This window comes from Drosophila willistoni (genome assembly GCF_018902025.1).
Source record: "Drosophila willistoni isolate 14030-0811.24 chromosome 2R unlocalized genomic scaffold, UCI_dwil_1.1 Seg167, whole genome shotgun sequence".
Taxonomy (NCBI): domain Eukaryota; kingdom Metazoa; phylum Arthropoda; class Insecta; order Diptera; family Drosophilidae; genus Drosophila; species Drosophila willistoni.
This window is the reverse complement of record NW_025814050.1, coordinates 13,891,993-13,918,920: the sequence shown is the minus strand read 5'-3', so window position 1 is coordinate 13,918,920 and position 26,928 is coordinate 13,891,993. Positions and strand designations below refer to the sequence as shown.

The following is a 26,928-nucleotide window of genomic DNA, read 5'->3' as shown; positions in this document are numbered from 1 at the left end:
CGGAGAAAAGATGCCTTTGCCTCTGCCTTTGCCTTTGCCTTTGCTATTGTTGTGACAGTTGTTTTTGCTCCTTCGGCAAATCCTGTCATGCAAATTATGTTGAGCCTTTTGTTTGAATGCAATGGGGCTTGGGCTGGCACACACACACACACACTTATACACACTCGAACCGATTTATATTTGTATGTATTTATATTTCTTTTATTTTCAACCTTTTGCTTTATTATTTTATTTATATTTGTCGACCGCCGTTTGTTATGCTATGCTTATTTTTTATAACCGCCTTTTTCATTTGCTTTGTTCATTGAAAAATGAAAAACATTAACAAAAAAAAATAAAAATAATAATAATAAACAAAGCAAATATCCATGGGGTGCTTTAAAAAGTGGGTGGAAACAAACAACCAGAGGCCCATTATGTTTTATTCATTATGGGAATGAATAATTGAAAGGATTTATTCACTTAAAATTCTGTCGTGTCTATTCCTGCCGATTGTGGATCAACTGAAATTTATGCTCTTAAACTAAATCTTCCTTTCATCTAAGTAATCCCTAACTAAACAGAATTGATATATGACTAAAGTTCTCAATAAAAGACACACACACTCACGAGCACATATGATGAATGTAGACATCTGCTACCTACCATTTCACCTCCTTTGTCCTACACCCTCATTCCATAAGGATGTTATTCAATACCCTTTCAACTTACAGTGAACAAATTGCTTAACATTTGTACCGATTTAGCACTTTTGTCGTCACAGAAGGAGATGAAACCAATTTAGTTTCGCAGTTCATCTTCCTTCTTCAAGCGTTTGCTGGAATAAACTTTCTTTTTATATTATTTAATTCATCTTTCGGTTTTTATATGCAGTTGGGACGACTAAACAAGCTGCAAAAGCAATCAGCATGCAAATCCAATTGCGAAAACTGAGAAGGGAAATGGCAAAGAAAGTCAAAAGAAAAAAGTGCAAGAGCTATGGAATGGTTATAAATATTGTGCCCCGTCGACTGTCTGTCTTAGTGTCATTGAGTCAAAGTCACCGTCACCGTAACCAAAGAGAAAAATGGAACTGAAAATAGAAGATAAAAATCCAACACTATTTTTCAATTTTCATTTGTTTCGGCCTTTTGAGATTTGAGAGGCTGCAAACTGGAAATGTAAATTTCAATTCCCGCTAACTAAATCCCCTGTAAAGATTGTTTTTAAAGTGCCCTAATTTCTGTATTTATATTATAGAAAATGCAAGAAAATTTGGAAATTAATAGTTAAAACTTTTAACTTAAAAATATTAACTTGTTTAAATTTATATTAATTGATATTGATTGTTATATAAAGATTTTAAGTCACCATATAATCAAATACTATAGAAGACTTTGAAATAGAGTTGTTGATGGGTAAAATATAAATTTATGACAACCCTTTTTTGAAACTAAACGGTATTTCTTATTCGATATGGTAAACATTTCTATTTCCTCCTATTTCCATTTGCCTTTTTTGTCTTCTTTTTCTCTTTCATCCTCAATGGGGATAACAAAAGACACCACCCAGACAAGGACAATAGTAAATGCCTGCAGGCGCATTGAAGAGGGCCATCCGAGATCCATAGCGAGGCTGTTGCATTGATGCATTTTTTGAAAGCGAAAAGGTTTTGCTCGGTGTTGAATGGCAAGGTCACTTTAGTCTCAGCATGAGGCGCCCACACTCGCACTCACAAAGGCAAAAAAAATGATGTAAACTACACGGTCCCCTATTTGGGAAAAGAAATTCGAGCCAAAATGAAATGAAATGGTCATGCCAATCATTATAATAACAAGAAAAAAATAACCATAATGAAGGCACGCACTACATAAAACAGGCACAAAAAACAGTTCTCGAAAATGTGGATAAGGGAAAAATGATATCGTATACAATGCGGCGTATACGTAACTTTTTTTCCATTCTCTTCTAATTTGTGTACAAATTGAAAGCAAACAAGCAGGCAACCGAAAAAAATTATTTCCCATATACCTAAAGGGACTTGGCAGGTAAACGTGGACCAGCTACAACAAGAAACGAAGCAGCTTGCCCACTCACATCGGGCCCTTAAGGGGGCAAAAAGTTATTGAGAGTTAGTATTTTTGTTTTTCTCATTTTTTTTTGTTTTTTTTTTTTTTGAGAAGTTTGCAGTCCCTGTATCGACTTTTGGCCTGTAAATGATCTTAATTATGGGAAAAATAAATAATTTATTCACTGCAAATATTTGTTAAAGTGAATGTTGTCCATTAGATTGGGTAAACAATCCACCAACAACAGCAACAAAAAAAAAAAAAGAAAAATTGCTTTAAGAAATACTTACAATCATATTTAGTATTTGCTCTACTCCAAGTCATGTGAATAGACTTGGCAAATATTGCGAATGTATATTGTATGGCTATTGTAGTCGTAAATTATTCATTTGTCATTCATTTGTCGTATTCTCATGGCACAGATTTCAGCTTCACAGCTTGTGTAATCAGGTTTTGGCCACTTTTCTACTCTTTGTGTAAACTTTTATTTTTCGTTTGGGTGAGTAAAAAAAAAAAACTAAAAATCAAATCAAATATGTTTGTACATTAAGGAAAATCAGGAAATGTTTTTAAATTTAATTTCATTAAACCTTTAGAAAAAACTCGAAGAGCCCTTTCATTTCCCTTTGGACTAAGCGAGTTCTGGACTCTATCCTTTCGACTAAAAGACTTTTTTACAAATCTAAGTTAAGTTGGTTAGCATAAAATATTTAAAAATTTACATCTGTTTTAAATTAAATGTTCGTTTGGCTTCTTAAAATATACTGTCTAATTGTAAGTAAGAAATAAAAGTTATAAAAATAATATTATTGGCTTAGAATTTGTAATAATTACAATTGCAATCAATTTTCAGCAGTTAGACAGTTTATTAAAACGACGATAATGACTTTAGATGTCTATTCTAAAAAACTCAGATTTTTCGGCTTGATTTTAATCTAAATACATTTCGCCTCTAAGGATACGTACATGTCTTATGAAAAGATATTTCTCATTATCAACAAGTAGATTATTATTCTAATGGTTTGTTCTCTATATACCTGACCTCAATCATTTGCAAAATCAACAATCTTTTAACTAATGAATTTCTCTTTGTTTAATCTTAAGTTTGTAATCAAGTAGTTTGCTTCTTTTCTAGAGGGCAATTAAAAAGGGCAACCTTGTGCCATCGTCCAGACATCATCATCCCCATCATCATCATTAACCAACGATTTGGTCATTTTGCGCTATTTAGAGAATCTCCCTGACCCAAGAGGGGGAAGGCTATTAACAAGCTAGGGCAAGCTCTTGGACAGGAAAAAGGAAGAGGAATTCCTGTGTAGCAATCAGCAGATTGTGTGACAGGTTTTCCTTTCCTTTTTTCCCTGTTTGAATGTGTGTGTGGGTTTCTTTTTTTTTGCCCTGCTTCTATTTCTTCTATTTTTTCTACTTTTCATTTCCTTATTTATTCAACAAGTTCCGCCAAAAAACTATGAACACACACAATCAGACACGGACAGGATACAGGACTTGGCAGGCCATGGAGAATGTCCTTTGGCAATTTTATGCGCTTATAATCACATTTTTCGCTCGCCTTCCCCCTCTCTATGACCCGCCTAAGTTGCCAGCGAGTTGTTTTTGGCATTTGTTGGGCCTCCTTCGACATCGATTTGTTTGGCATTTGTTGCATGCCTCAAGGACACGCCCGTGACTTTTGGTCCTTTATTTTAGTGGCATTTATTTTGTCACATGTTATTTATGCCAAGGAATGTGTCTAGGGAGAGAGAAAAAGAGAGAGCAGAAGCAAAAGGCAAAAAGGAAGGCAGCCAGTCAGATTGTGGAACGGGGCAGCAAAAGTCCTCGGTAAGCTTGTAAGTGCGTGTTTATTTGCTAAGGTCCTGCATCCTTTTACTCTTGCCATTTGCCCCCCTTCCCCCATTCGCCTGGTGAGTGGTTTTTGGGTTGGCTTAAAGGTATTTTCTTTTGCGGCACGTTATCGAAGGCGTGCAGCCAAAAGTTTTCCTCTTATGGAATCCTTGGCATCCCCATCCTAATTGGAGCAAGGGTTTTCCCCCCATTTGTCTCTCCCCTTTTTCCTGTCCTTCTTTTGGTTGTGTGTTTTTGTGTGTGTATGTGTGTGAATGTTTATGACAAACTCATTTCATATTTATTAAATTTGTTGCGCTCCGGTTTTATTTTTATTTAGCACGTACCAAAAGTAATGCAAACATTTTGCCCTCTGCAAGTTCTGGGCATAGGTTTGATACTCTCTAACAAACATTGGAAATGAGATATGAAAAGTTCAACCAATTATCTGACTTTAATATAAAAAACTTTTGTCGCAATATATAAATAAAATTCAATACTCTGGAATATTCGATTTATTTGTAAATCGTGAATATTAGACACATAATCAACATGCTATCGTAAAAATTGTCTAGAGTGACTGATAAACACTATTTATTAGCCGAATTTCCCATATATTAATTCCACCAAAATTTACGGAACTGGCAGAAAGAAACTGCTTTGCCCCTATAAGTATATACACATAGTCGAGTCGATCTAGCTATATACTATACTGATTTTATTTAGTAAACTACACATACGTATATCTGTATATTTAAATATATATAAATATGAATGAAATAGAAAATATCACTCAGATGCTGCGCTTATCAGTTGACTTTATACACATGAGCAAATGTTGTTTGATTCTTATAAATGAGCAATAACTTTTCGACAAAGTTTTAGTCTTTTTTCTAAATCGAATATGTGCAAACCTCAGAGCTCTATATTAAGAATGTATATTTTCCTAATTCTATTGTTTATCTGGAATGTCGCTAAAGCAGATGAATGCCAAGTAAATAAACTAATAATAAATCTCACTGACTGTTTTAATAATACCATTTATGTCTTTTTAGTGGCAAGAACTTGACGACAAGTGTCTAAAATATTGCTGGATTACTTTTAAACCTGCGCTGTTTAATTTAATTTCAACGGAGAAGCAACTTGAAGAATTCAAGACTCTGCAACTAAATACTAATAATCTATTAACTACGAATTTGGCTTTGACTAAATCGCTGGAAAATCAACTAGGATTAAAGGAAACGCAAGTTAAGCAAGTGGAACAAAATGTTGAGGCTTGTGCATCACGTGTTAGGACAACTGAAGAATCTTTACAAGAGCAGCGAAATATGACGGAAAAATGCCAAAATGAAAAAATCCAACTATCGGAAGAACTGGCATCAACAAAATCTTTGCAGAATCAACTAGTAGCCCGCTCAAGTCTGGAAAATGTGGAATCCAAATTGCAGAACATGGAAAACCAACTTAGACAGGTGGAAGGAACAGTTGAAACTTGCAGGGCGAGTATAAAATCAACTGAAGAAACATTAATGAAGCAGCGAACTTTAAAAGAAGAATGCCAAAATGAACGAAGAAAATTTAAGAAAATTGGTCAAAAATATTATCATATTGAGAATAATGAAAAGCTTTCTTGGTTCAGCGCCCTACAAAGATGTGCCGAGTGGGGTGGACATCTAGTTCATTTAAAAAGTGATGAAGAATGGAACCTTGTCAAAGAAAAACTAGAAATGGGATATCGCTATTGGGTAGATTTGAACGATTTGCAGACAGATAATACATTTATGTCAGCCACAACTGGTGAAGAGGCAAAGTTTGTCAAATGGCACAGTGGAGAACCAGGCCCTGACAATAATGAGCATTGTGTGGAACTTGGACGTTTCGATGGATTTGATATGAACGATTTTTATTGCTTCGAAAAAAAGAATTTTATCTGCGAGTCGAGCAATGAACGTGTATTTAATTATAATTAATTATAGTCATTGAATACGATGTATAAAAATACAAAAACATGAGTCTCTAATCTTACTTCCCATACTTAACTTAGTTTCAATTCTGGTAAATTATTGCCGGATATTGCAGGAAGAGCTGGGCGAATGTGCAGGAATGCAGGAAGACTTATGGTAATGCTAAGCAACTTCATGAATAATGAATGCAAAAGTAAATGGACAAGAAATGGCAAATCTTTCCCAAATAATCTTAATGTATTTTAAAGGTTAAAATACCAAAAGTCCACGGGCCATTCCCGTGAGCTGATAATGATAATCTGACTAATTTCGATTTCTTTGAACTTAATTTTAACATTTTTAAATATTTATATACATTACTTTTGAGATGACCTGACAATCAGGTTTAATCCTTGGGATATTCGAAAGTGTAATTCTACGATGGGCTTATTTTTTGCCCAGTTCTTTAAGTTAACAGATGAAATTCACAGTTAACTTATTAATTGTAACAACATCCCTTCCCTTTTTGCAACTTTATCGGATGGTCCAAAGAAATCGCTAAGAAGGGGTAGATATATGTAATTTGACCTTGACCTATGAAACAATTAAATTAAATTTAAAAACATTTTGATTGCTTATCAGGTAGCCCCACAGATGGAAATTCCCAAAAAAAAAAGTCGCAAAACTCAAATCGAATCTCACGTTCAGTCTTCTTTTTTACATCGAGAGGTTAAGAATGCATTTCATATTTGGTGGATTATTTTTTGTGATCGTTTTATTCGTATTGAATGCCGTTAACGCAGATGAATGTGTGGTTAGTGAATTGGTTATCAAAAATTTTGAATTATTATATTGATGTTTCACTTTTCAGTTGGACGAGGTAGAGCCTGATTGCCAAGCTTATTGCTATAGCTCGGTGAAACCATTCTTATCTTATATTCCGTCAATGCAAAAGCGTCTTGAAGCTTGCGAAATGACTAACAATAAGCCCCCTTATGATAGTGAAAGATTGGAAAAAATTGATAAGCAATTGGCGGAACATCTAGAGTTGATGAAATCTATGCAAAACCAAATAGTATCCTGTCCAAATCTGCAAAAAGTGGAATCAAAATTACAATCTATGGCAAATCAATTCAAACAAGAAGTAGAGAAAGTAGAGTTTTGTATGGCAAAGACTAGGTCGACTGAAGAGACTTTGAAGGAACAACGAAACTTAAAGGATGAATGCCAAAATGAACTGAAGTCCACAAAATCTTTGCAGAGTCAACTGGTAGACCGCTCGAGCTTGGAAAATTTGCAATACCAACTCCAACAAGAGGAAGAAAAGGTTAAAACTTGCAGGGCGAGTTTGAGGGAAACTGATCAGACATTAGGGAAGGAAAAAAGGTTAAAGGAAGAATGCCAAAATGGAAAAAACCAACTATCGCAAGAACTGGAATCCACAAAATCTCTGCAGAGCCAACTGGTAGACCGTTCAAGTTTGGAAAATGTGGAATCTAAATTGAAAAATATGGAAAAACAACTCAAGCAAGAGGAGGGAAACGTTGAGTCTTGCAGGGCAAGTGCTAAGACAACGGAAGGGTCGTTGGCGCAGCAACAAAGTTTAACACAACAATGCCAAAATGAGCGACGAAAGTTTAGAAAAATAGGTCAAAAATATTATCATATTGAGAATTCTGAAGGAAATACTTGGTTTGGCGCCCTACAAAGATGTGCCGAATGGGGTGGACATTTGGTTAGTTTTCAAAATGAACATGAGTGGAATTCCGTAAGAGCAGCACTTAAAATCTATGGATCCTATTGGATTGACATAAACGATTTAAACAGGGAGGGCACTTTTGTATCAGCTACATCTGGTAATAGTCCCAGTTTCGTCAGATGGTATCGCGGAGAACCGAACAACGGATTTGCTGGTACAGAACATTGTGTAGAACTTGGATATAATCAACAATTTCATATGAACGATGGTCGATGCCATTTGAGAAATAACTTTATATGCGAATCGAATAATGAGCGTGTATTTAATTATAATGCATGATTTTTAATTTAAACCAATTTGTATAAATGCATAAAATAAATTTTTCCTAGATATATTGAAGGCAAAAGGCAAAAGGACATGGATAATTTGAATCTATATTATTCTGGTAAATTTTAGCTCACTGGAAACCGCCAGAATGGTATCAATTTTTGGCCCTCTGCACATTCTGCCAAAAGGCATGACCTCTCTTTATTTCGTGAATAACATTTTCTTTCTAAATAATTTAGAATGTTCTACATTCAAACATACCTTTCACCTCAAACTAATCCTCAATGGCTCTCTCTTCCAACTGTAGTCCTATGCATTCCTTGTGTAACTTCAACCACGCCCACATTGCTACAAGCCGCCCTAAAACTCGAACTATGTCTGTAATTAAAAAGTTTGACCAAAATTGTTGCAAGGCAACAACAAAATTCAAATGGGGGAATTTGTAAATATTTCACTCAAAGCTAAACTCTACTACAAAATAAAATAATTAAACAAAAAAGGGAAATAAAAACAATAATTAGAAATGAACCGAAACTTAAACATAGTTATTAAAAAAAAAATTGGCAGTTGTTGTTATTGGTTTTAGAGGCATAAAAAGAAATATGAGCCGCAACATCGAAAATTTGTTTTCATCAATTTGATTCAAAAAGCTCACAAAACATACACACATTCACGCACACGCACGCAGTGTAAACACATGAATAAATAATAATTATTCGTTTATAAAATATGAATAAATACGTATAACCATCGAATGGGTAGTTACTTTTATGACGAAAGCGATTCTCTCTGGGGAAGTTTTCTTAGTTCTCAGGCAGATCAAGTCGCACGACTTTTGTGGTTGTTGCTTATTTTGGCTTTTACTTCTTGTTTCTCAATTTTTATTTATTTTTTTTTTGTTTCTGTGGCTTTCTGTGAACTTTGCGATCTTTTTATTGTTTTACTTGTTGTTGTTGCTGTATGGGGCAGCTGCTAAATTTTGTTGTTGTTGTTGTTGTTGTTGTGGCCAGTTCATTCAACTCGCAATTGTTGCTCTGATGCTGTTGAAACTGAGGCAACAACATCAGGAACGTTTTATAAGAAAAAGAATTGTGGGCATTTTTGTATTCACCTTTTGATTATATAATTTTTTCGTTACTATTCTTTTTTTTGTGTTTTTGTTGCATTCAGTATATTGTTTCGATATTTATTGGAACAAAAGCTGCGGCATTTTATTTATTTAGGGCAAGCAGGGGAATTTCACTTTTTAACCATATTTTATTTAACATTCATTTGTTTGAAACGTTTGTGTTCTTTAGGGTAAAAATTATTATCTGTCAACGATATTTTATGTAAAACAAAAGGTAGTTTCACGTTAAAGATATACCGTTACAGCGTCAAGGTAAACGGTCAAAAATACATAGTATGTATATTTTACGTTCAAGAATGTTGACTTAAGCAATTGAGGCTTTAAATGAGAAATATATAGGAATAATGTAACTAATTCCTGGTTCATGGGTAAAGTTCTATGATAATTTCTATTATTCCTGGATGAGACCCTTCATTCTTATTCATATACCATATATAGATACCGCTTTAGAGTAACCTCTTCTTTATGCAAAAAGGATTTGATTGTCATTTTTAAGAAATAAAATAAAGGGGAAACTACAAAACATTTTAAGTTACAATTTGGGTACTTTTATTCCAGTTTTTTTTTTAATTTTCTGAACCGAAGGGTAATGATAACATATATAAGTGAACATTTTAGTGTATAAGATTGCCATAAGTTAAGCGAAATTCACATCAAATTCTTATAGACTTTGTACTTCTGTGATTGATTAAGGTTAGGACTAGGATCAATAAAACGATTTCTTTAGATGGCTTTATTTTTATTTCCAATTCCCACAGCACATAGAAGGAATAATAAGATATGAAACTCGATAACAAAAATCTTTAAACTAATGATTCTAAATTGTTGGAGCTTGATTTATATTTAAGCTAGTTTGTAAAGTGTGACGTCAAGAAGCATCAGCTAGCTAGAAAACATGCAAGAGAGACTCTGAAGTCAGCGACAGATTCTGTTCCCTGTCTTTGTGATAGCAGAAAATGAAGATACCAAAATTTAATCCCATTGCACTTTTGACTTGGCCTCTTTTCTTCCCCCTCCTACCGACTGAGTGTTGCAAGCGGGATGAGCGTTGGCTTCCGTTGTCATCATCGTTTACTATGTTGATGTTGTCTGTTGTCGGTTTGCCGGTTATGATTCCACTTTGTACCGGTTGTCACTGCCATCTAGTGAGTAGCCCCATTTCCTCTTGCTTTAGCATTATATCATGGGATAGAAGTCAAGAGTTTGTATATAAGCATAGCATTATAACAAAACAGATTGAAACCGTTGCTTTTACGTTTTTGCTCTTGAAATATTATTACCAGGTTAACTTGTTGCGCAATGGAAAAGATGACGCACCAAACAGTGCTACCTGAGACCGGATTAGTAGCCTTGTTTTTGAGGTGCAACGAGTTTCGGGTTCTTCTTTCTCTGCCCCTAACCAACATGCCTCCCCTTTTCACCAGACAGAACGACAAACCGGCAAATAGAAAGACGACAGACAGACAGACACACAAACTGGCAACCAAATACAAACACTACCATCTTAGGCCAAGTCAAGTCGAGCAGCTGTTGCTGCTTGTTTGTTTTGTTGTTTGGCCCGTTTGCCGGCTGCTTCTGCTGCTGCTGCCTGTTGCACTTGTTTTTTGTGTTCTCATTCTGCTTCTGGTTATATTTGCCTGCTTGTTTATGTTTTTTCTTTGTCAGTTTGCTGTTACTTGTTTCCATTTTGGCATAATTTTTTGGAGAATATTCTCTCTACAGGAAGTGTGACAAACAATTTAACTCAAGCTCCATTGAATAGTTAGTTACTTTGTAGACATCGTTACTATGGGTTCTCTCGCCAAAAAAAAAAGAATTATATAGTCAACAGATACAATATCTTTACTCCAGTTTACAGAGTTTATAAAACTTTAAATTTATAGAAAATATTAGTCAATAGTTTTTAATAACACAATCAACACTAAATATAAACTACGGGTAAAGAAAATTACATTGAAACATCAAAGAGGATAAATTTAAAAAAAAAAAACCTTTTTTTCTTGTGTCACTAAAATTTAGGTTCTAAGATATGTACATATGATAAGTTTCAGATTCCAAGAATTACAGTTCGAAATGCCCTCCATGATATATGAAAACAAACCATAGATAGATTTCTCTATACTTTTTGGTTGTAACTTAATTGTTCAATGAACTTGTCAACTCTCTTTCGGCACTTGGTTTGCTCACTGCCAACAAAATAAAATTGTAATCCCTTAACAGGCAACACGTTTAAGTAGCTAACAAATAGCAAAGCTGCTTATTTTTTTTTGCTACAATTCCTTAGCTGAAGTCAACTTCTTTTCTAGTTTCTTTTTTCCTTTTCTTTTTTTTTTTATTTTCCCAACATGTCAACAAATTTGTTTGCTGATTAGAGCGGCCAGATTGCTGGGGGTTGGTATACTTTGGGCTTGGTTTTCGTTTGAGTTTTCCATTTCCAACTTTGGTTTTGCACAACTTTTATTTCGGTTTTGGAGCGGCAACCCGGTGGTGACACGACGAGTTGCATAATCCAAAACAGCCACAAACAAAAAACAATATAAAATAAAAAACAAAATACAAGAGAAAAAACAGTACAAAAGTTAAGTAAAGTAACAAACAACTACAATAAATACACCCACAAAAGTGATAACCGGTTTGTTGTTGTCGTTGGCTTTTTGTGTTTAGCTTTTTGCACAAATAAAAGTAATCAAAAGTATTTTAAGTATTACAAGTGAGCGCAAACCTCAAGTATAAAATCTAGCAAAAAGCTAAGCAGAGCGCAAGGGGGCGCCACTCACGCATGGGGCAGCAAGCTGAAGTTAACCCACTGCCCTCGGTTTCTTACTGAACTGGAGTCCATAATAATTACGCTATACAGCTGTATACTCTGAACAAAAGAGACAGGGGAGAGGACAGAGCATATTGACTTTGTCATTAAGCTTGTTGAAACAGCACTTGGAATAAGAAAAGTTAGGATAAGTTTAATATGAAAAAGAAATTTAAAATACATTTATCTAACAGTTTTATTATTAAAAATATATTTATTATTCCTCCCAGCACAGTCATAGACATTTTATAGGTAATACTCTATAGTAATAAAATCTTTATTTTTATGGTTATCGATTAACAACATACAACTCTGATTTTCACTTTCTTTCCTACCAAGAATACATTTGCAAAAGTAAATAGAGATGAATTAAAAGGATAAATCAACCAACTTTAAATTATAAAAGAGATTTATAGAGTTTAAAATCAAAAATTATTATATTCATTTCACTATAAACTATTTTATCACTATTCACTATTTTTGGAATGGAAAATGAATGATCGAAAATGAAACGTAAAAATATGTCGACTTTTTAAATTATGCTGATGCTTTGCTTTGCTGATTTTGAATGTTTCTTCAATATCTGTTTAGAAATATTTGAATGGGCCAGTTTTAAATACAGGAAATTTGATCTGAATTCCACATTCAAAACAGTTTATATGGAAAAAAATAATATTGAAACAACATGAAGTTTTGGGACCAACAAAATTGTATTTCGAATAGTAATTACCATTAAGTTTACAAAGTTTCAAAAAAATTTTATTTTATATAAGTGTTTCAACGGAACAGCTTAAACTAATGTAAATCCATTCTTAACTTATGCAAATATAACAACATTTTTTAGGATTGTGTCCATTTTTATTTCTTCTTTAATCCACTGAATTTTTTATAAAGTCTAAGAGTAAAAATTAAACGACTTGAAATATTTTTGCTAACCTATTTGCCTCCGTATCGTATGCATGTGGTGCCGTTGGTTTTGCGGCACGTTACACTTAGCTTTTGCCTATAAGATAGAAGACGAAGTCGTGGAAGAAAACTCGTTTGGGCATTGCAACTTTTTTGCAACTTTGCCACAGCGTGTGGCAGGCTAACAGGCAGGCAGCATCATCGCGTAGCTGTGCGCATTCATTCGCAATCAGCAGACTCAGACTAAAGTCTCAAGTCTCGAGACCTGAATCTGATTCTTTTTAGGAGACGGACGAGCCAGACCCTCTGGCTATGTTCTGACTGCTATTGCGGTTTCTTTTCTGCCTTTCTTATATCTGATACCATTTGCTTGGGATCTGCAATTTTCTAGGGCTGTGCAACTTTTCTCAAACTTTCACAATTTGTTTCTTAAGTGCGTTTTCTGATTTATTTATGTGGCCAAATGGGTGAGAACAATACGTCAGACATAATAAAAACTAAAAGACTTACTAAAGTGCAATGTTTTTTTGTTTTTCTTTTTGTGGTTTTATGCCATTGCCTCTAAACAGTTTTAAAGGACTTTCAATTATAGCAAAGTGTGATAAGTAGATAAAACTCCGGACAAGCGAAATATTCAAAAAGACTAGTCTTTTATTTTTAACTGGGTCAAATGCCTGAAAACCTTATGGAGTGCTCTCCAATTAATTGGCTCAAAAGGCCAATCTGAGCTATGTATCTCTTAAGTTTTTTTCATTGCTCTCCTAATTGCCTCATTAAGACATAAACTAAAAGAGAACTTATTATGGTCAGTTGTAGGGTAATTAGAATGAGAAAATAAAATCAACTTAAAGAGGCCAACTCATTACTAAACATTCATGTTGTTTGAGATAAAACTTGTACTAGATTCTTATAAAACTTAAGATAGAATGAAATTTCTGGTTTTAATTTCCCTTTTACATTTAGAATTCCCACGATTTGGTTTTTATTCTATTTTCTTACTTATATAATTCTCAAGAATTTCAATTTCAGCAAGTCATGCTTAGGCCGAAGACCAATAAGTTGGCCAGTGCCATGAATATGCGAATTAAACGGAACTGCGCCTCTTTGAGCCATTGACGATGATTACATCCGACGCCCACAATATTAACCAGGGCCCCCCTACAAGAGTGAGGTGGGGCACATGTGGTTATTATGCCTTACGTAAAGACCATTACGTTATTATTATTATTTCACAAAACAACAACAAAATGGGAAAAATAAACAACCAAAAAAACCCAAGCATTATCAATTTGTTTATTTTTTGATTTGCTAATTTGCCATTGCAAAAAAGAGTCACAAATTTTTGTTTGCCATTTAAAGCCGTCTTAAAGGCCACCCACAAATTCCCCACCCACCAAAAAACGAAAACAATTTACAAATGTTTGTAATATACACTTGGCTAGAAAAGGGTACATTGCTTATAAAGACAGATATATTTGGAAGTAATGTTTAATTAAGCAAAAAATACAAAAACTAAACTAAATCTTCATTTTGATATATTCATTTTTTTTTTCAAACATTGAGAATGCATTTGTATTTCATGTGGTTAGATCTTTCAAAGGCCTTCTCATGTTTCACGATAAATTAATATAGTGTTTGCATTTTTTAAATTGATTTTTGAAAGTCCATTTTAAACTCTTTATTCTACTTTAATTTTAGAAATTTTTAAAATCATTTCAAAAAGGGTATTTTATCTTCTTCATATCTATATTTAGCTTTAACCTGTGGTTTTTACATTATTAATTTTAATGTGGCAACAACAATAATCATTACCAACATATGTAACTTCTGTTGGTTTTTTCTTTTCATTATTTATGTTTTTGAATGTGACTCGCGTGTTTTGTGTTGTATTTGTGCGTGCTCAAGAAAGTGTTGAAAGTTGACTTATTTGCTTTTCTATATATATTTTGTTTGGCAGTTTAACAAGCGGAACTTTTTGGAGACCCCAAAACAAATGCGAAACAAATATGAAAAAAAAAAAACAAAATATGTTATATATAAAGAGATTGCCTGACTCCTCCTCAACTACTTAGTTAGTTGTGTTGTGGGTGATAATGAAATGGTAGAAAGCCATAAGAAAAACTTAATTATGACAGGCCATGAACACAAAAAGTACTTAACTTTTATTTTCGTTGGTAATTACCCCAACAAGTTGATTTTTCTCTTGATGAGGCAATCAAAACTGAAATACCAACAAGTCGGGCTAATATAAGGTTATTTCTTTTACTTTTGTTTTTTTGCACATTTGAAAATTATACAGAACCAATGACTTTCCAAGTTGAACAAAGCGTGAACTTACTTAATGAAGGTTCTGTTTAGGAAACACTTTACTCCTCGAAAGAATAATTCAAAAAATTTTAATATAAAATTTATTTTTATTAAATTTTCTCGCGAATATGTGGGCAAATCTGATTTAAAAATATTTCTCCAAATGAATGGGCAGGTTTAAAGTTTGTATTACTTTTGCCTTATTAATATACAATCTCAATTGACAAAGCTTAAATAATAAGAATTTTGATTCAAAAGAAACCAAATGTTTAAGCAAAATTGTCAAATAAAATTCACATACCAAAGAGGATTATATTAATGATATCATACAAGATGACCAATTTAATCTAACAAAAACAAAAAACTTCATAATTATCGAATTAATATTCTTTATTAAAAGAGAAAAAAAAAGAATGAAAATTAACTAAACCGCTGAAGTGCTTACCAAAATTCAATTATAATTTCACCTGAAGGCCCAATATTGATGATTATTTGAATTCTTCTTAATTTTGTTGTTGCCATATTTGTGCTACTGAAATTAATACATTGTCTTTATGTATGTTAAAACATATATATACAAACTTATGCATACAAATGACTTTAAATACAAAAGATTTGTCAAGGAATCACATTTCAACCATTTATTGTGCTTAACAAAAAAGACAAAACAAAAAGTATCTGGTATCGTTCTGGGTCGTTAGCACTGTGTTCGATATTATTAAATTAGAAGAGGATGAATAACAACAACAACAACAACAACACCACTCTGTTTGTGGCGCATGGCCAAGATGACTGCCTATAGCCGGTTTGCCGATTTGGCTTTTGAGTTGGCGTTGCCAATGTTGTCCAACGTACGCGAGGTCACGACTTGCGCACGTCTCGGGCTTGGACTCAAAAACAAAAAAAAAAAAAATAATCATAATAATAACCATTATAGATCGTCATATATTTGATATAATATGGAAAAATTATGCTAATTTCCCTAACCATTGACCAAGAGCTATCACCGAAAGCCAAAAAAGGTAACTTGCTCTTGGTGCGTAACAAATGTCTTACTAACTCACTGACTTTGGTTTAATTAGCTGGGGCCAACTAAGCGCACAAAGAACCCGATTTTAAAATTAGACACCTTTTCTTTTTAGATTTCTTTTGCTTTTATTTCTCCGCGTTTTGACATTATTCATGAAAATTTCATGACATTTTTTTTTTTTTTTTTTGGCCAGTGGCTACTGCAAATGACACTTACTTTGATATGTAATTAGAATTTATGAAAGTGTCAACGAAATAAAAAAGTTTTCGTGGACACTCTCCGGTTGGCCGAACAGCTGTGGGTATTTTTTATTTTTTGGTTTTTTTGGCAGTTGACAGCTGGTAGGGCGTTGCCATTTTACAACAACATCAAACCCAGTCATCCCTGCGTACAGGAGCAATATGGTAAACCGAAAAAGCAGGGCCAAGTCCGTTAGCCAACGTCGTTTTATGGCTGACTGAAACCATGAGAGAATTCAACATTTCACATTGCAATAAAAACTGAAAAGTTTACAACAAAATGACACTTTAAGTGTGTGTCGCCATTATTGATAAGGTCATTCAACAATATTTCACACATTTCTATGACAAATTCCCTTAAAATAACAAAATATTATAATTGCTGAGAGGATTTTTCTTTATAGCTTTTTTAATAACATTTAAAAGCCAGTTAGTGTTAGGGTTTAACTAGAACAAGAAGCATTAAGATTAAGAGATTATAAGGATCAATAAAGAACCTAAAAATGAAAGTTAAATGAGTCAGGGCATAATTTATTTACACAATTAATGAAACTTAATGTAAATTTTATCTTGAATTTAGAACAGTTAAATTTAATATATCTTAATTAGAATTCCTCCTTGCCTTCGCCTATTTCATTATATTATCTTGGGGAATGAGCTTGGTCTAAACTAAGTCTAACACCATCGCAATCTGATATATAATTTCCAAACTTGAAAATCATTTCATTGTTTTTTATCAGTAATTAATTTTGTTTTATTTGCCCTTTAGATTGAATAGAATTACAATAGTTTGTACTAACTTGACGAAAGCTATAATTTTGTTTTTCTGTGAATAATAAAAAAACAAATGAAATAAAACACCTATCATACAATGTCACAAGTGCGTGACTTTATTCGCTCGATTACTATATAAAATGATTTCGCCCTTAAATGATAGCCAATTCAAGTGCATATAATTATAGATTTTAGCTATAATGATGAGATGCTTGTGCCAAAAGCATTTTTGAGATATAAATTATTATGACAAAGTTGTAAAGGTTACTCACTTTTAATATGGCAGTTTCAATTTCAATGCCTAGATGAGAAAAAGCCTGGTCATGGCCCCTTTTTGTCATTTATGTTGTCATACCTTGGACATGCACTTGAGATAATTGTGTTTGGCCCTATGCCTTACAGCTCTGTGGGAGTCGTCAGGTGGTTGACCCAATAATAAAATATGGAATATAATTTTACCAAAATTGGAAAATGTTGTTAGAATTTTTTTTATGCCCTCATAGACACAGAATGGCTTGAAGGCAATTCATCTAATATGCTATTACATTAAACGTGCCTCAAGTAAATCGTGAGATTGAAGTAACTCTCTTTAACCCCAACTGACGCCCAACTAGTTAACCCACAAAAAGAATGTTAGCTCACAAGAACTAAACCGAACCGAACAGAACTCAAAAAGAAGAAATGTTAAAGAGAAGCAACAGGCAGCTGCCTAGCAGCCGAGCCACCTCTTTCTCTCTGCCTTTCTTTGGCCACAAAATGGATTATTATGTTAATTACTGTCACGTCACGTTCCATCCCGTGAGGGAGTGTCTGGGCGAATGTAATGGTGTAGAATGCAACCGAAGGAATCTGTTGCTGCTGCTGCTGATGCTGCTTCATTCAACTGCAAATTAGCGCGCATACAAAATATGAGACACAGCTGGAGGGCATTTTAGATGTTTAGTGAAGCGAACACGCGGCGTATACATAATGCCTCAGTCTTTGTGTTTGTGTATTTTGCCCAAGTCTGTGTGCGGCCATAATAAATTTAAATTATTTTCATTGACACGTGCCCAAAACGGAAATATACACAAAACATAAAAACAAACAAACAAAAATAAAAAAGTTATATTGAATGAAGCTTATTACATTTGAAAGTAAGACAAATTAAGGAAAAAGTAAAAAAAAGGTATCATAATACAAGATTTATTTTTTATACTCTTAATTTACTTTATTTACAATAAACTTTAGGCAAATAGGGTATAAAAATGGACTTAAAAGGAATCAGATGTGCATAATATTAGTTGAACTTCTTTGTATAAAGATTTGTAGTTTTATTTGCCAGTAGTTATTAGTATTTATTTGCATATTGAAGTTCTTTAAAGGCATGTTTCAGATTTGGAAAGAAAGCTAACTTTCTGCATAATCAGTCTTCATTTGGGTCCATTAAAGTCTTTCAACTGAATTCACACCTAATAACGAACTATAATGGATATATAAATAAATGACTATATACATATATGACTTGATGAAATCTTTAAATTTTTGTAGTCTCTACTTGAGTAAACCTAATTTAAAAATATATTACTTTCCAACTATGTAACGACTAAATTTACTTTCTACTCTTATGTCTTTATCTATTTTAGGTAAATTAATAAAATCCTTTCCACCAAATTTATTATTGATTTAACTTTTGAATTTGTAACTAAGCTTATAAGCTTAAAATGCATAATTAAAAAAAGAAAACAAAAAATATTCATTAAATGGAGATTTTTCTCCTCTTCACTTAGTTTTCGAAATGTCATTGATTTTCCATTTGCCTGCCGATGGGGAAAAAAGATTAAATTTTCCTTTTTTTTTCCTTTTTGCTTTCCAGCTGTTTACACATTTCCTTGTTTTTCCCCACTGGCATACTCATTTGCCTCTATAATTTAATTGCCCTTGTCAATTTCGTTGCTAATAATTTCTAACCAATTTGATTAGGCTAATGAAATTAAAAGTGAAACATTTTTGAAAGGCTAATTTGCATTTTTCATTGGCAAAATAAAGACAAAGAAACCATAAAAAACAGCAACAACAACAACAACGGTAACAAAAACAATTGGCGCACTCTTTTGAAGATGACTTGCGCTGGATGCGGTAGCCCCCTGATGGCTTCCTGTCTTGAGTTTTGCTCATGGTCGTAAACAATTTTGGGGCTAGCCGCAGCGGCGACAACAGGCAAAGACGGTAGCCGGAGCTGGGCTGAAGCTGAAGCTGGAGTCGACTATCGACTGTGGGAACTGATGAGTCGCCAATGAAGCCGCAACAGCAACCGCCACAGTCGTCGCCGTCGCCGATGTGGCTGGCAAATGGCTGTCTTAAAGTATCCAAAATATATATGTAGGCATCCATCTGCGGGTGCGTGTGCTCACTTAGGGGGCTGTGGGAACAAACTCAATTGAGATTATCCGGCGACCGGCAACAAAACATGAATTTTTTTTCTGTATTTCTGTTTCTCTCAATCTCGCTGTCGGTTTGTTTGGCTTATTCGAAAATTTAATTAATTTTTGTCATGCCAGTTGTGTTGAACTTCAACTTCCGTCTTCCACAAATTGGCCAAATTAATAAGAGAGCACAACGACAACGAAAAACATGGCCAAGGCCGTGGCAAAAACCCCAACAAACAGGACAAAACATTTTGACACCGAGACGCGGCGTTAATTGCTGGAACCCTCGAGAAAGACTTGAAAACTTTTCACATTGCCTACGCACGTAATTAAAAAACCAAAAAAAAATATATATATATTTATTTTTTAGCCATGGTAAGACGGATAATAAACAACTTTAAGAACGTATGAAACACATTCCCATTCTAGACTTCAATTGGATTTATATGAACAATAAAAAACTTTTAACTTTTAGTGCGAAAAATAAATATAAATATAATAAATAAAATAATATCAAATAGACATGCTTAGTATCGAAGTCCATCGACATTTATGTTTAATTTATTTAAGTGAATATAAAACTATTATCGACCAAAAAAAATATTTTACGTCCTCAAAAACTAAGTATAAGAAAAAGAAAGTCAAGCAGAAAAAAGATATCATTGAGATTTTTGACATTGATCTTAAAATTTACTTCGATTCTCAAATTTTTCCCAAAGTTTTTGCCAACACATAGACAATTGCCAAAATTTATGACATTTTCACTTTTTTTTTTGTGTTGGGTTTCACTTTAAAATCGCAAAGTTCTTAGAAGCACTGCAAGAAGATCCTCTCAAAATGGTAAGTCCTTTGTAACAAGAACGTTTTTTTTTTTTGCTTACTTTTTTTTTTGGGTGTGCTAGCCAGCTTTTTTTATGACCAAAGTTGGCCAAACAATTGAAGAGACCAGACAGAGGCAGGAAGGCAGGCAGCAAAGGGCTTAAAGCGTAGAAGGAAATGCTTCTTTTTTTTTGCCCTGTTTTGTTTGTAAGCCAAAGAGTAAAACGCAAAGTAAAGTGAAAGAATGAAGAATATACGAAAAAAAAAAAAAAAAAAGAAACCAAAGTGAGGGAAATGACAGGCGCAGGCATTTAAGCCTGAAGCGAGTCAAATGTTCTCCTCGGTTTGGTTTTTTGTTCTGACACCCAAAGGGTTTCCATATAATTTGAAGGCAGCTGCTGTCGATCTGCATAATGAAATTACGGCACTATCAAGTACAGTTACTTTTTGTAGAGAACTTTACTTAAAGCTTCGGCAGCATGGCAGACATAAGGCTGAAAAAAAAGAAACGAAAAAGAAAACTGCAGGGCATTAAAGTAGAACCTGAGAAAATGATAGCTGGCTTGCTGACTTACTGACAGAATGACTGACTAACTGACTGACTGGCTGACTGACTCGGGGCATAATTGAGGCATAGCTGATAGCCACCCGCCACCATTTCCTACTTGAAACGCCTGCTATGCAAATCTTTTCAGTTGGCCTACTGCCTAGTCATTTTCTAGCAGCAATTTGCCAGCAATTTTCACACATTTGGCCCAACTGCAGCTTTCACATTTGCCAAACAGTGCAACTAGCGACTAACCAAACTAACTATGTATTTATTTATGTTTTAAACCGCGAAACACTTGGAGACGGAGACGAAGAGGGGACGGAAATGCGGCAACTCCCCTAAATAATTACGTCAGTTTAGTCACGATGCCTAATTAACTGGGCGTAGGCAAAAAGCTCTTTACTCAACTTTATTTCGAAAATATTTTGCCACTCTAATTAATTTTAATTAAAACTCTTTGCCAGGTAATTTTGGGTTTTTTTTTTACGTTTGTTGTTGTTCTTTTTGTTTTTAGAAGGCAATGTCTTTTCCTTCCTTTTGTTATCATTTATAACCATTTGGGCAAAAGGTAACAGTTAGGTAATCAGAGAGAAGCAAACAGAGCATCATCAAAAGAAATTTTTTTTAAATATATTAAAGGCCTACACGTCGGGGTCACCTGTTACACAGACAATATTGCCTATAAATTAAATTTAACTATGAACAGTTATTAATTGAAATCAAAAAACAGATTTAATTATACAAATTATACAAAAATATATTATAAGTTATAAAACTAAGCTATCTTTTATACATCATTACATTGAGGATGTAGGAAAGATTTTGATATACTTTTATATACCAAGAAACGGAATACAAGTTTGAAGCATTACATTACATTACATTGTTCTCCTTTCCGTACAAATTTTTCGGAATTGAAATGGATATCTACTCTTGCTTCCGCTTCCCAAGCAACGTCACCAGGAATTCCTTGTTTGAGTGAAATACATACCAAAACAGTCATAAAGAAGCTGAATACTCTTTAATATTAGACATCAGCAAATAAATTTCAACACAAAATCTTAAATGTATGAAATATAAGATTATAAAGTAAACTCCGTGAATAAAAAAGTTTGTATATATTGAAAAGCGAATTAGCAAAAATTATTTTAATTTCAAACACCTAGAGTTAAACGAGTGTATGACCAATGAGATTCTAAAATCAAATCGATAAATATATACTCAACTGTGTAGATGTGCTTATCGCTTACAAAGAGGTCAAAAGTAACAAACTACTTTACTTTTAGGTATAATAAAGAACTGTTTAAATGCCCTTCCGAATAGCTATTAAAAAGGTAGCACAGCAAACAGAAGCAAAAGAACAAAAACGCAACCTCTTTTTTTATTGCATTTTTATGGTTGCTTAGATTTATTTATATTTTTAGTAGAGCTTTTGTTTCATATCAAACAACAAAAGAACCAAAAATGTGAAAACACTGACCCTGCTGAGTCACATTGTTTTGTTGTGTCCAGGCTTCAGGTCTGCAATTAATCAACAAAAATTGCTGTTTGCACCTTTTATTTCTTTTCTTCAATTTTTGCTTTTTTTTATTCTTGCCACAGACATAATGTTTTCAGGCACACATGGCATTACGCACTTCCGTTTCCGTTTTGTGTCTGTGTCTGGTTCTCACTCTGGGTATGTGCTTTGGGTCTGTGTCTGGGTCTGGGTCTGGGGGTGTAGGTTCTGGGTGTGGGGATCTGAATGTAATTCTGTTTGCTCACCCGCGCGCACACGTATAAAACGAACCAAAAATCAAAAGTTTTTATTGCGCTTTGCTTTGCCTGTTGTGTGTGTTTGTGTATATTTTCTTTTATTTTCTTTTATTTTTTCCTTTTTTATATATTTTGCACGCGCAAAATTTTTTGTGATTTATGAGGCGCAAAACCAACAACAACGACAACACAGAGGGCGACAAACTTTTCATATGCAGACATGACGGCGAGACAAGTTGGCCACACTATGTTACCAAACTCATGTCTCACGTCCCATCCAATGTCCCCGTGTCCAACTGGACATGGCCAGTTCTTTGCCATAGAAAACCTTGAACATGAGCGAGGAAGAAAAACAACAACAAACTGCGAAAACTAAGTTTACGAGCTTGTTTTGACTACTTCAATAAACTTGTCGCAAAGATAAAATGTTTCAGCAACATCTCTTAGTTAACATTTTGGCATGGTAAGGTGCACATTGAGCGTTCCCTATCATGCAAAGTAACCAAAATTTTACATATTATTTATTCCACAAGCGAAGAAAACGTTTCGCACGTTTTACACGTAGTTAAAGGATCTGTGAAAAACAAAACACATAATTTTTAGGAAATATATGCCGTTTTTCCAAAGTTACGTTTTTAATCAATCTCTAAAGGTTCTTATAGATTGGACACCAGTGAGAGAAACCCGAAGTAAGGAATAAAGGTTGTCTTTAACAGATAAATGGCCTAATAAAAACTACTGTTATATTAATTTGAACAAGGATAACTCGTTTTCTATAGTTGAAGGTTCCGGCTATATTTAAAAAGGCAAAATAATCAGTGAGGCAAAGGGAGGACCCCTGTCCTATTCTTGTTTTCTATTAATCAAGTTGAATACTGTTATAGTAGCAGTTCAGATTTAGTAATATGCTATATATAGTAAGTCCAATTCAAGTCCATGGTTACAAAATAACTCTGCCATTTCCACTTTCCAGTTCAATGGATTAATTCTGTAACAATGTAGTATAATTCGCTTTGGGTGATGTAAGTATATTCTGTCAGAAGCAAATCTAATTTACATGTTGATTTCATGTTTTACATTCATATGTACGTGTTCATTTGTCACTTCCAATTGTTGTAAAACTGTTTTGTAATAAATTGACAATTGTTTATCATATTGGACCACAGTTTATTGGTGACTCTGTTGGCCAGTGAAGTGTAAACCAGCACTTAATTAAATCAAATATGGAAAATGGCATTCGAAAGTTTTCATAGTGTCCTTTTTTCTTTTTGCAATTTACATCATTTAAGATGCAACTGTCAACAGGCTGCCAATCCATTTGCAATCTGTCCAATACTGTGGCCAATGTTTAATCTTTTAATTAATACATTTATTGATTTTACGTGAGTGAAATATTATTATGCTGGCTCTGGTTCTGTTATTATGAACCAAGAATCTGCAATTTACACACGCACGCACACACACACACAAATTGAGAGGCATTGTGGTAATGACAGGCAGAAAGACCCAACTCGTAATCTGGTTTTTGGTTACTAAAACTGCAGATGGAGCTGTCAACACAAAATGGAAACCTCAAAACTCAAGACCAAAATTGTGTGCTTAGTCAGCAGAATATCATTAATAACTTTTGTAAGAAAGACGATTAAATATTTTAGCCCACTAAGACACATAAGAACAAATCGCGCATACGCACTGTATACGAAGTGAATGATGCGAAAAAGTAAATGGAAGACGAGAATACTTATTGAAGCATGAACGAATATTTGCTTTGCTCAATAATTTTACTCCATAGAACAAATTAGAGTAATCTAATAAACTGAGGAAAGAAAAAGGACACTAGTTGGGCTGATTTCAAGATTAAATTTCTATCCATTTTAGATTTCAAAATGTATTTACAATTTATATCTCTCAACTGAAATAGAGATATACATGCATGCATATATCTTTCACAATTTTATTTTTCCAATCATAATCATCATCACTTCAAGTGATTGCAGTCATCCGCAACATACACAAAGTGAACTAGCATAATAATTTATCAGTCTCCCTTTCTAAGCAGCCTTCTTCAATGGCCAGAACGTGCCTCACCATGGGGCAACGCCTTGAAATATGCAATGCTTTAACTGCTTGTGGCAGGCAACAGTCATTCTGTCAGTCAATCAGAAGACCAAACAAATCGAAAGCTGTCGACAACACAGACACAAACCGCACACACCCACACACACACACTGAGTCAGGCAGAAAGCAAAGAAAAGGAAAAAAAAAAACATGGCAAAATCCTTAACCTCGTCCTTTTACCTCTTTTACTTGTTGCTGATAAGCAAGCTTGTGGGACCAGTCGAGCTACCTTTTAGGCCTGTCTAAAACGTTTTTAACCCCCTTTAAAAAAAAGAGAAACCAAAACCAAAATTTATAGCATTTGTAACATTTCGTGCAGATTTCAAACACATTTTAAATTGTGCCATAAAATCATTTAAGTATACACGTTTTCCTCTTCTTCTTTTTTTTACCACCATTTTCTGTTTTTCTCTTCTCCGCTTTTTGTTTTTTTTTTTTTTGTAGCATATTTACGATTGCTGTTTACGTAACATCAGAACAAAAATTTTCATACAGCAAAAAGCAGCAAGTCGTTTGCCGTAACCAAAAACCCATCAGAATACATTGCACATTTGCATGAACCATTGACGAAGAGCAAAGCAGAGAGAGAGAGAGAGAAAGAGAGTGAGTGAGCGAGGAGAAAAAGTTGATAGGGAGGCAAAAAACCACAGCATATGTATAGGCGTTCAGGCCATAATCCTAGGAGAATACTGAACCACAAAAACAAAAAAAAAATACAACACCACGCACCACATTAAATTTGCTGTAAATTAAGATTGATACCGATGTGACCCATGGGCATTCGATATAGCAAGTTTTTGGTTTTACTTACTTTGCTTTTCTATTCGAAATTAGGTTCTTGTAGATTAACATTAACTGCAAAGAGACAAGAGGCAACATAATCATTAGACAAAAATGTATTATACACACTTAAATTTCAGTTTATATTGTAACTTAAGTAAAATGGAAATTTATGATTATTACGGTTAAATGTCCAATCTTTAAGCACGCCCTCTATAAGAGTTAATGAAAGTAAGGAATTGAATGGCCAGAGGGAATAAAGTCTAAATAACCTAATTAAGATTGGAATAACCCAAACAAAATAAACTCCCAAAATACTTTAATACACAAGACCAAAAATCTATCTACATTTTTATTGACTTTTTCGACTCATTGTCGAGCATTTTGTTTTTGTTGGAAAAGCCTTGTATTTTTATGCTAAAATGGACTAAAATACAGATTAATTCATTAAAGATAAAGAAATCTTACTCATTGTGTACCAAAAACTAAGAAATTAAGTGATAAGCTTGGAATAATTTTAACTCTATCAGCGCTTTGTAGGTACCAAGGGACTAAATTGGTGTAGAAAGACTGCAACTTGGTAATCGGAAATATTAGTACAGTGTCACTCTTGATTTAATAATTTAATCCTTCTTATTGCCCTGCAATGCAAAAGTTGTTTTAATGTCATCTTAATGACCCTGAAAATTTTAAGCTAGAATATACAATTATTATCTTTAATTGTATATTCGCCAAAAATATTTTTAATTTTGTTAATTGTCATTAAGTTCTTATAAATGTAACTAAATGTGGTAACATAATAACCTTCAGCAAGATGAAAGTTAGCTGGTCCTTTTGGGTTTTTATGCATTAAAAATTACCTTTCTTTTTGATTTTCCCTTCACTTGATATCCTTGATTAATATTTTACCGTTGGCAGACATTGAAAAGCGGCCATCAATTTTCCACATTGCCCGAATTCGGATAACAGTTTCTGTCGGTCAACTTTTTTGCTTTATTTGGTCAAACAAATGTATATAACAAATAAACTCAAACAGCTGGCAGCCTCCAAAAAAGTGTTCAAACAATTTGTTGCAACGAACTTGAAACTTGCAATTGGAGCTTCTCAGGTTGTTTTTTTCACCCGAGTAGCAACTAACTAATAATGATTGGAGGGGGGCGATTCAGACCCCCAGTGTTTAATCAAGTGTGAAATCTTTAATCAAGTCAGCTCCAAGCTTGGCTGAATGAATTCCCAGCTGCTGCTGCCTTTGCTGTTGGCATCGGCTCAATTCCCAAATCCCAAATCGCAGAATCAACAACCAATGCAACGCAGCTGTTTTTACCTGGTTTGACCTTTTTTTTGGCTTGTTTTGAGCTGCCAGTTGTATATGTAGTTTTTTGTCTTTTACCCCATCTCGAGCCCTCCCACGCTTCAGTCTGTCAATTAAAAAGCCGTAGTCTGGCCCA

At 33.9% G+C, this 26,928-nt stretch overlaps 3 protein-coding genes and 1 long non-coding RNA gene across 4 annotated transcripts in view; 3 read left to right on the top strand and 1 right to left on the bottom strand.

Annotated features, from left to right (window-relative positions):
* The window catches only part of LOC6642266, a 65,935-nt gene that overhangs the window by 22,000 nt on the left and 17,007 nt on the right, over positions 1-26,928 (bottom strand). The window contains exon 2 of the mRNA XM_023175800.2: positions 25,512-25,555. The gene's annotated coding sequence lies outside the window, so the exon portion shown is untranslated. The remainder of the gene's footprint in view (positions 1-25,511; positions 25,556-26,928) is intronic.
* On the top strand, positions 4,811-5,895 carry LOC124460242 (accessory gland protein Acp29AB-like). The gene is made up of 2 exons (XM_047010724.1): positions 4,811-4,884; positions 4,946-5,895. The coding sequence occupies exons 1-2, from the start codon at positions 4,825-4,827 to the stop codon at positions 5,858-5,860; spliced, it is 975 nt and encodes a 324-aa protein (XP_046866680.1). The 5' UTR covers positions 4,811-4,824; the 3' UTR covers positions 5,861-5,895.
* LOC124460158 (C-type lectin domain family 4 member K-like) lies at positions 6,999-7,871 on the top strand. Its single transcript, XM_047010449.1, has one exon. The coding sequence runs from the start codon at positions 6,999-7,001 to the stop codon at positions 7,869-7,871; it is 873 nt and encodes a 290-aa protein (XP_046866405.1).
* The window catches only part of LOC124460243, a 33,015-nt gene continuing 26,197 nt past the window's right edge, over positions 20,111-26,928 (top strand). Inside the window, exon 1 of the long non-coding RNA XR_006954173.1 lies at positions 20,111-20,298. This is a non-coding gene — a long non-coding RNA (uncharacterized LOC124460243). The remainder of the gene's footprint in view (positions 20,299-26,928) is intronic.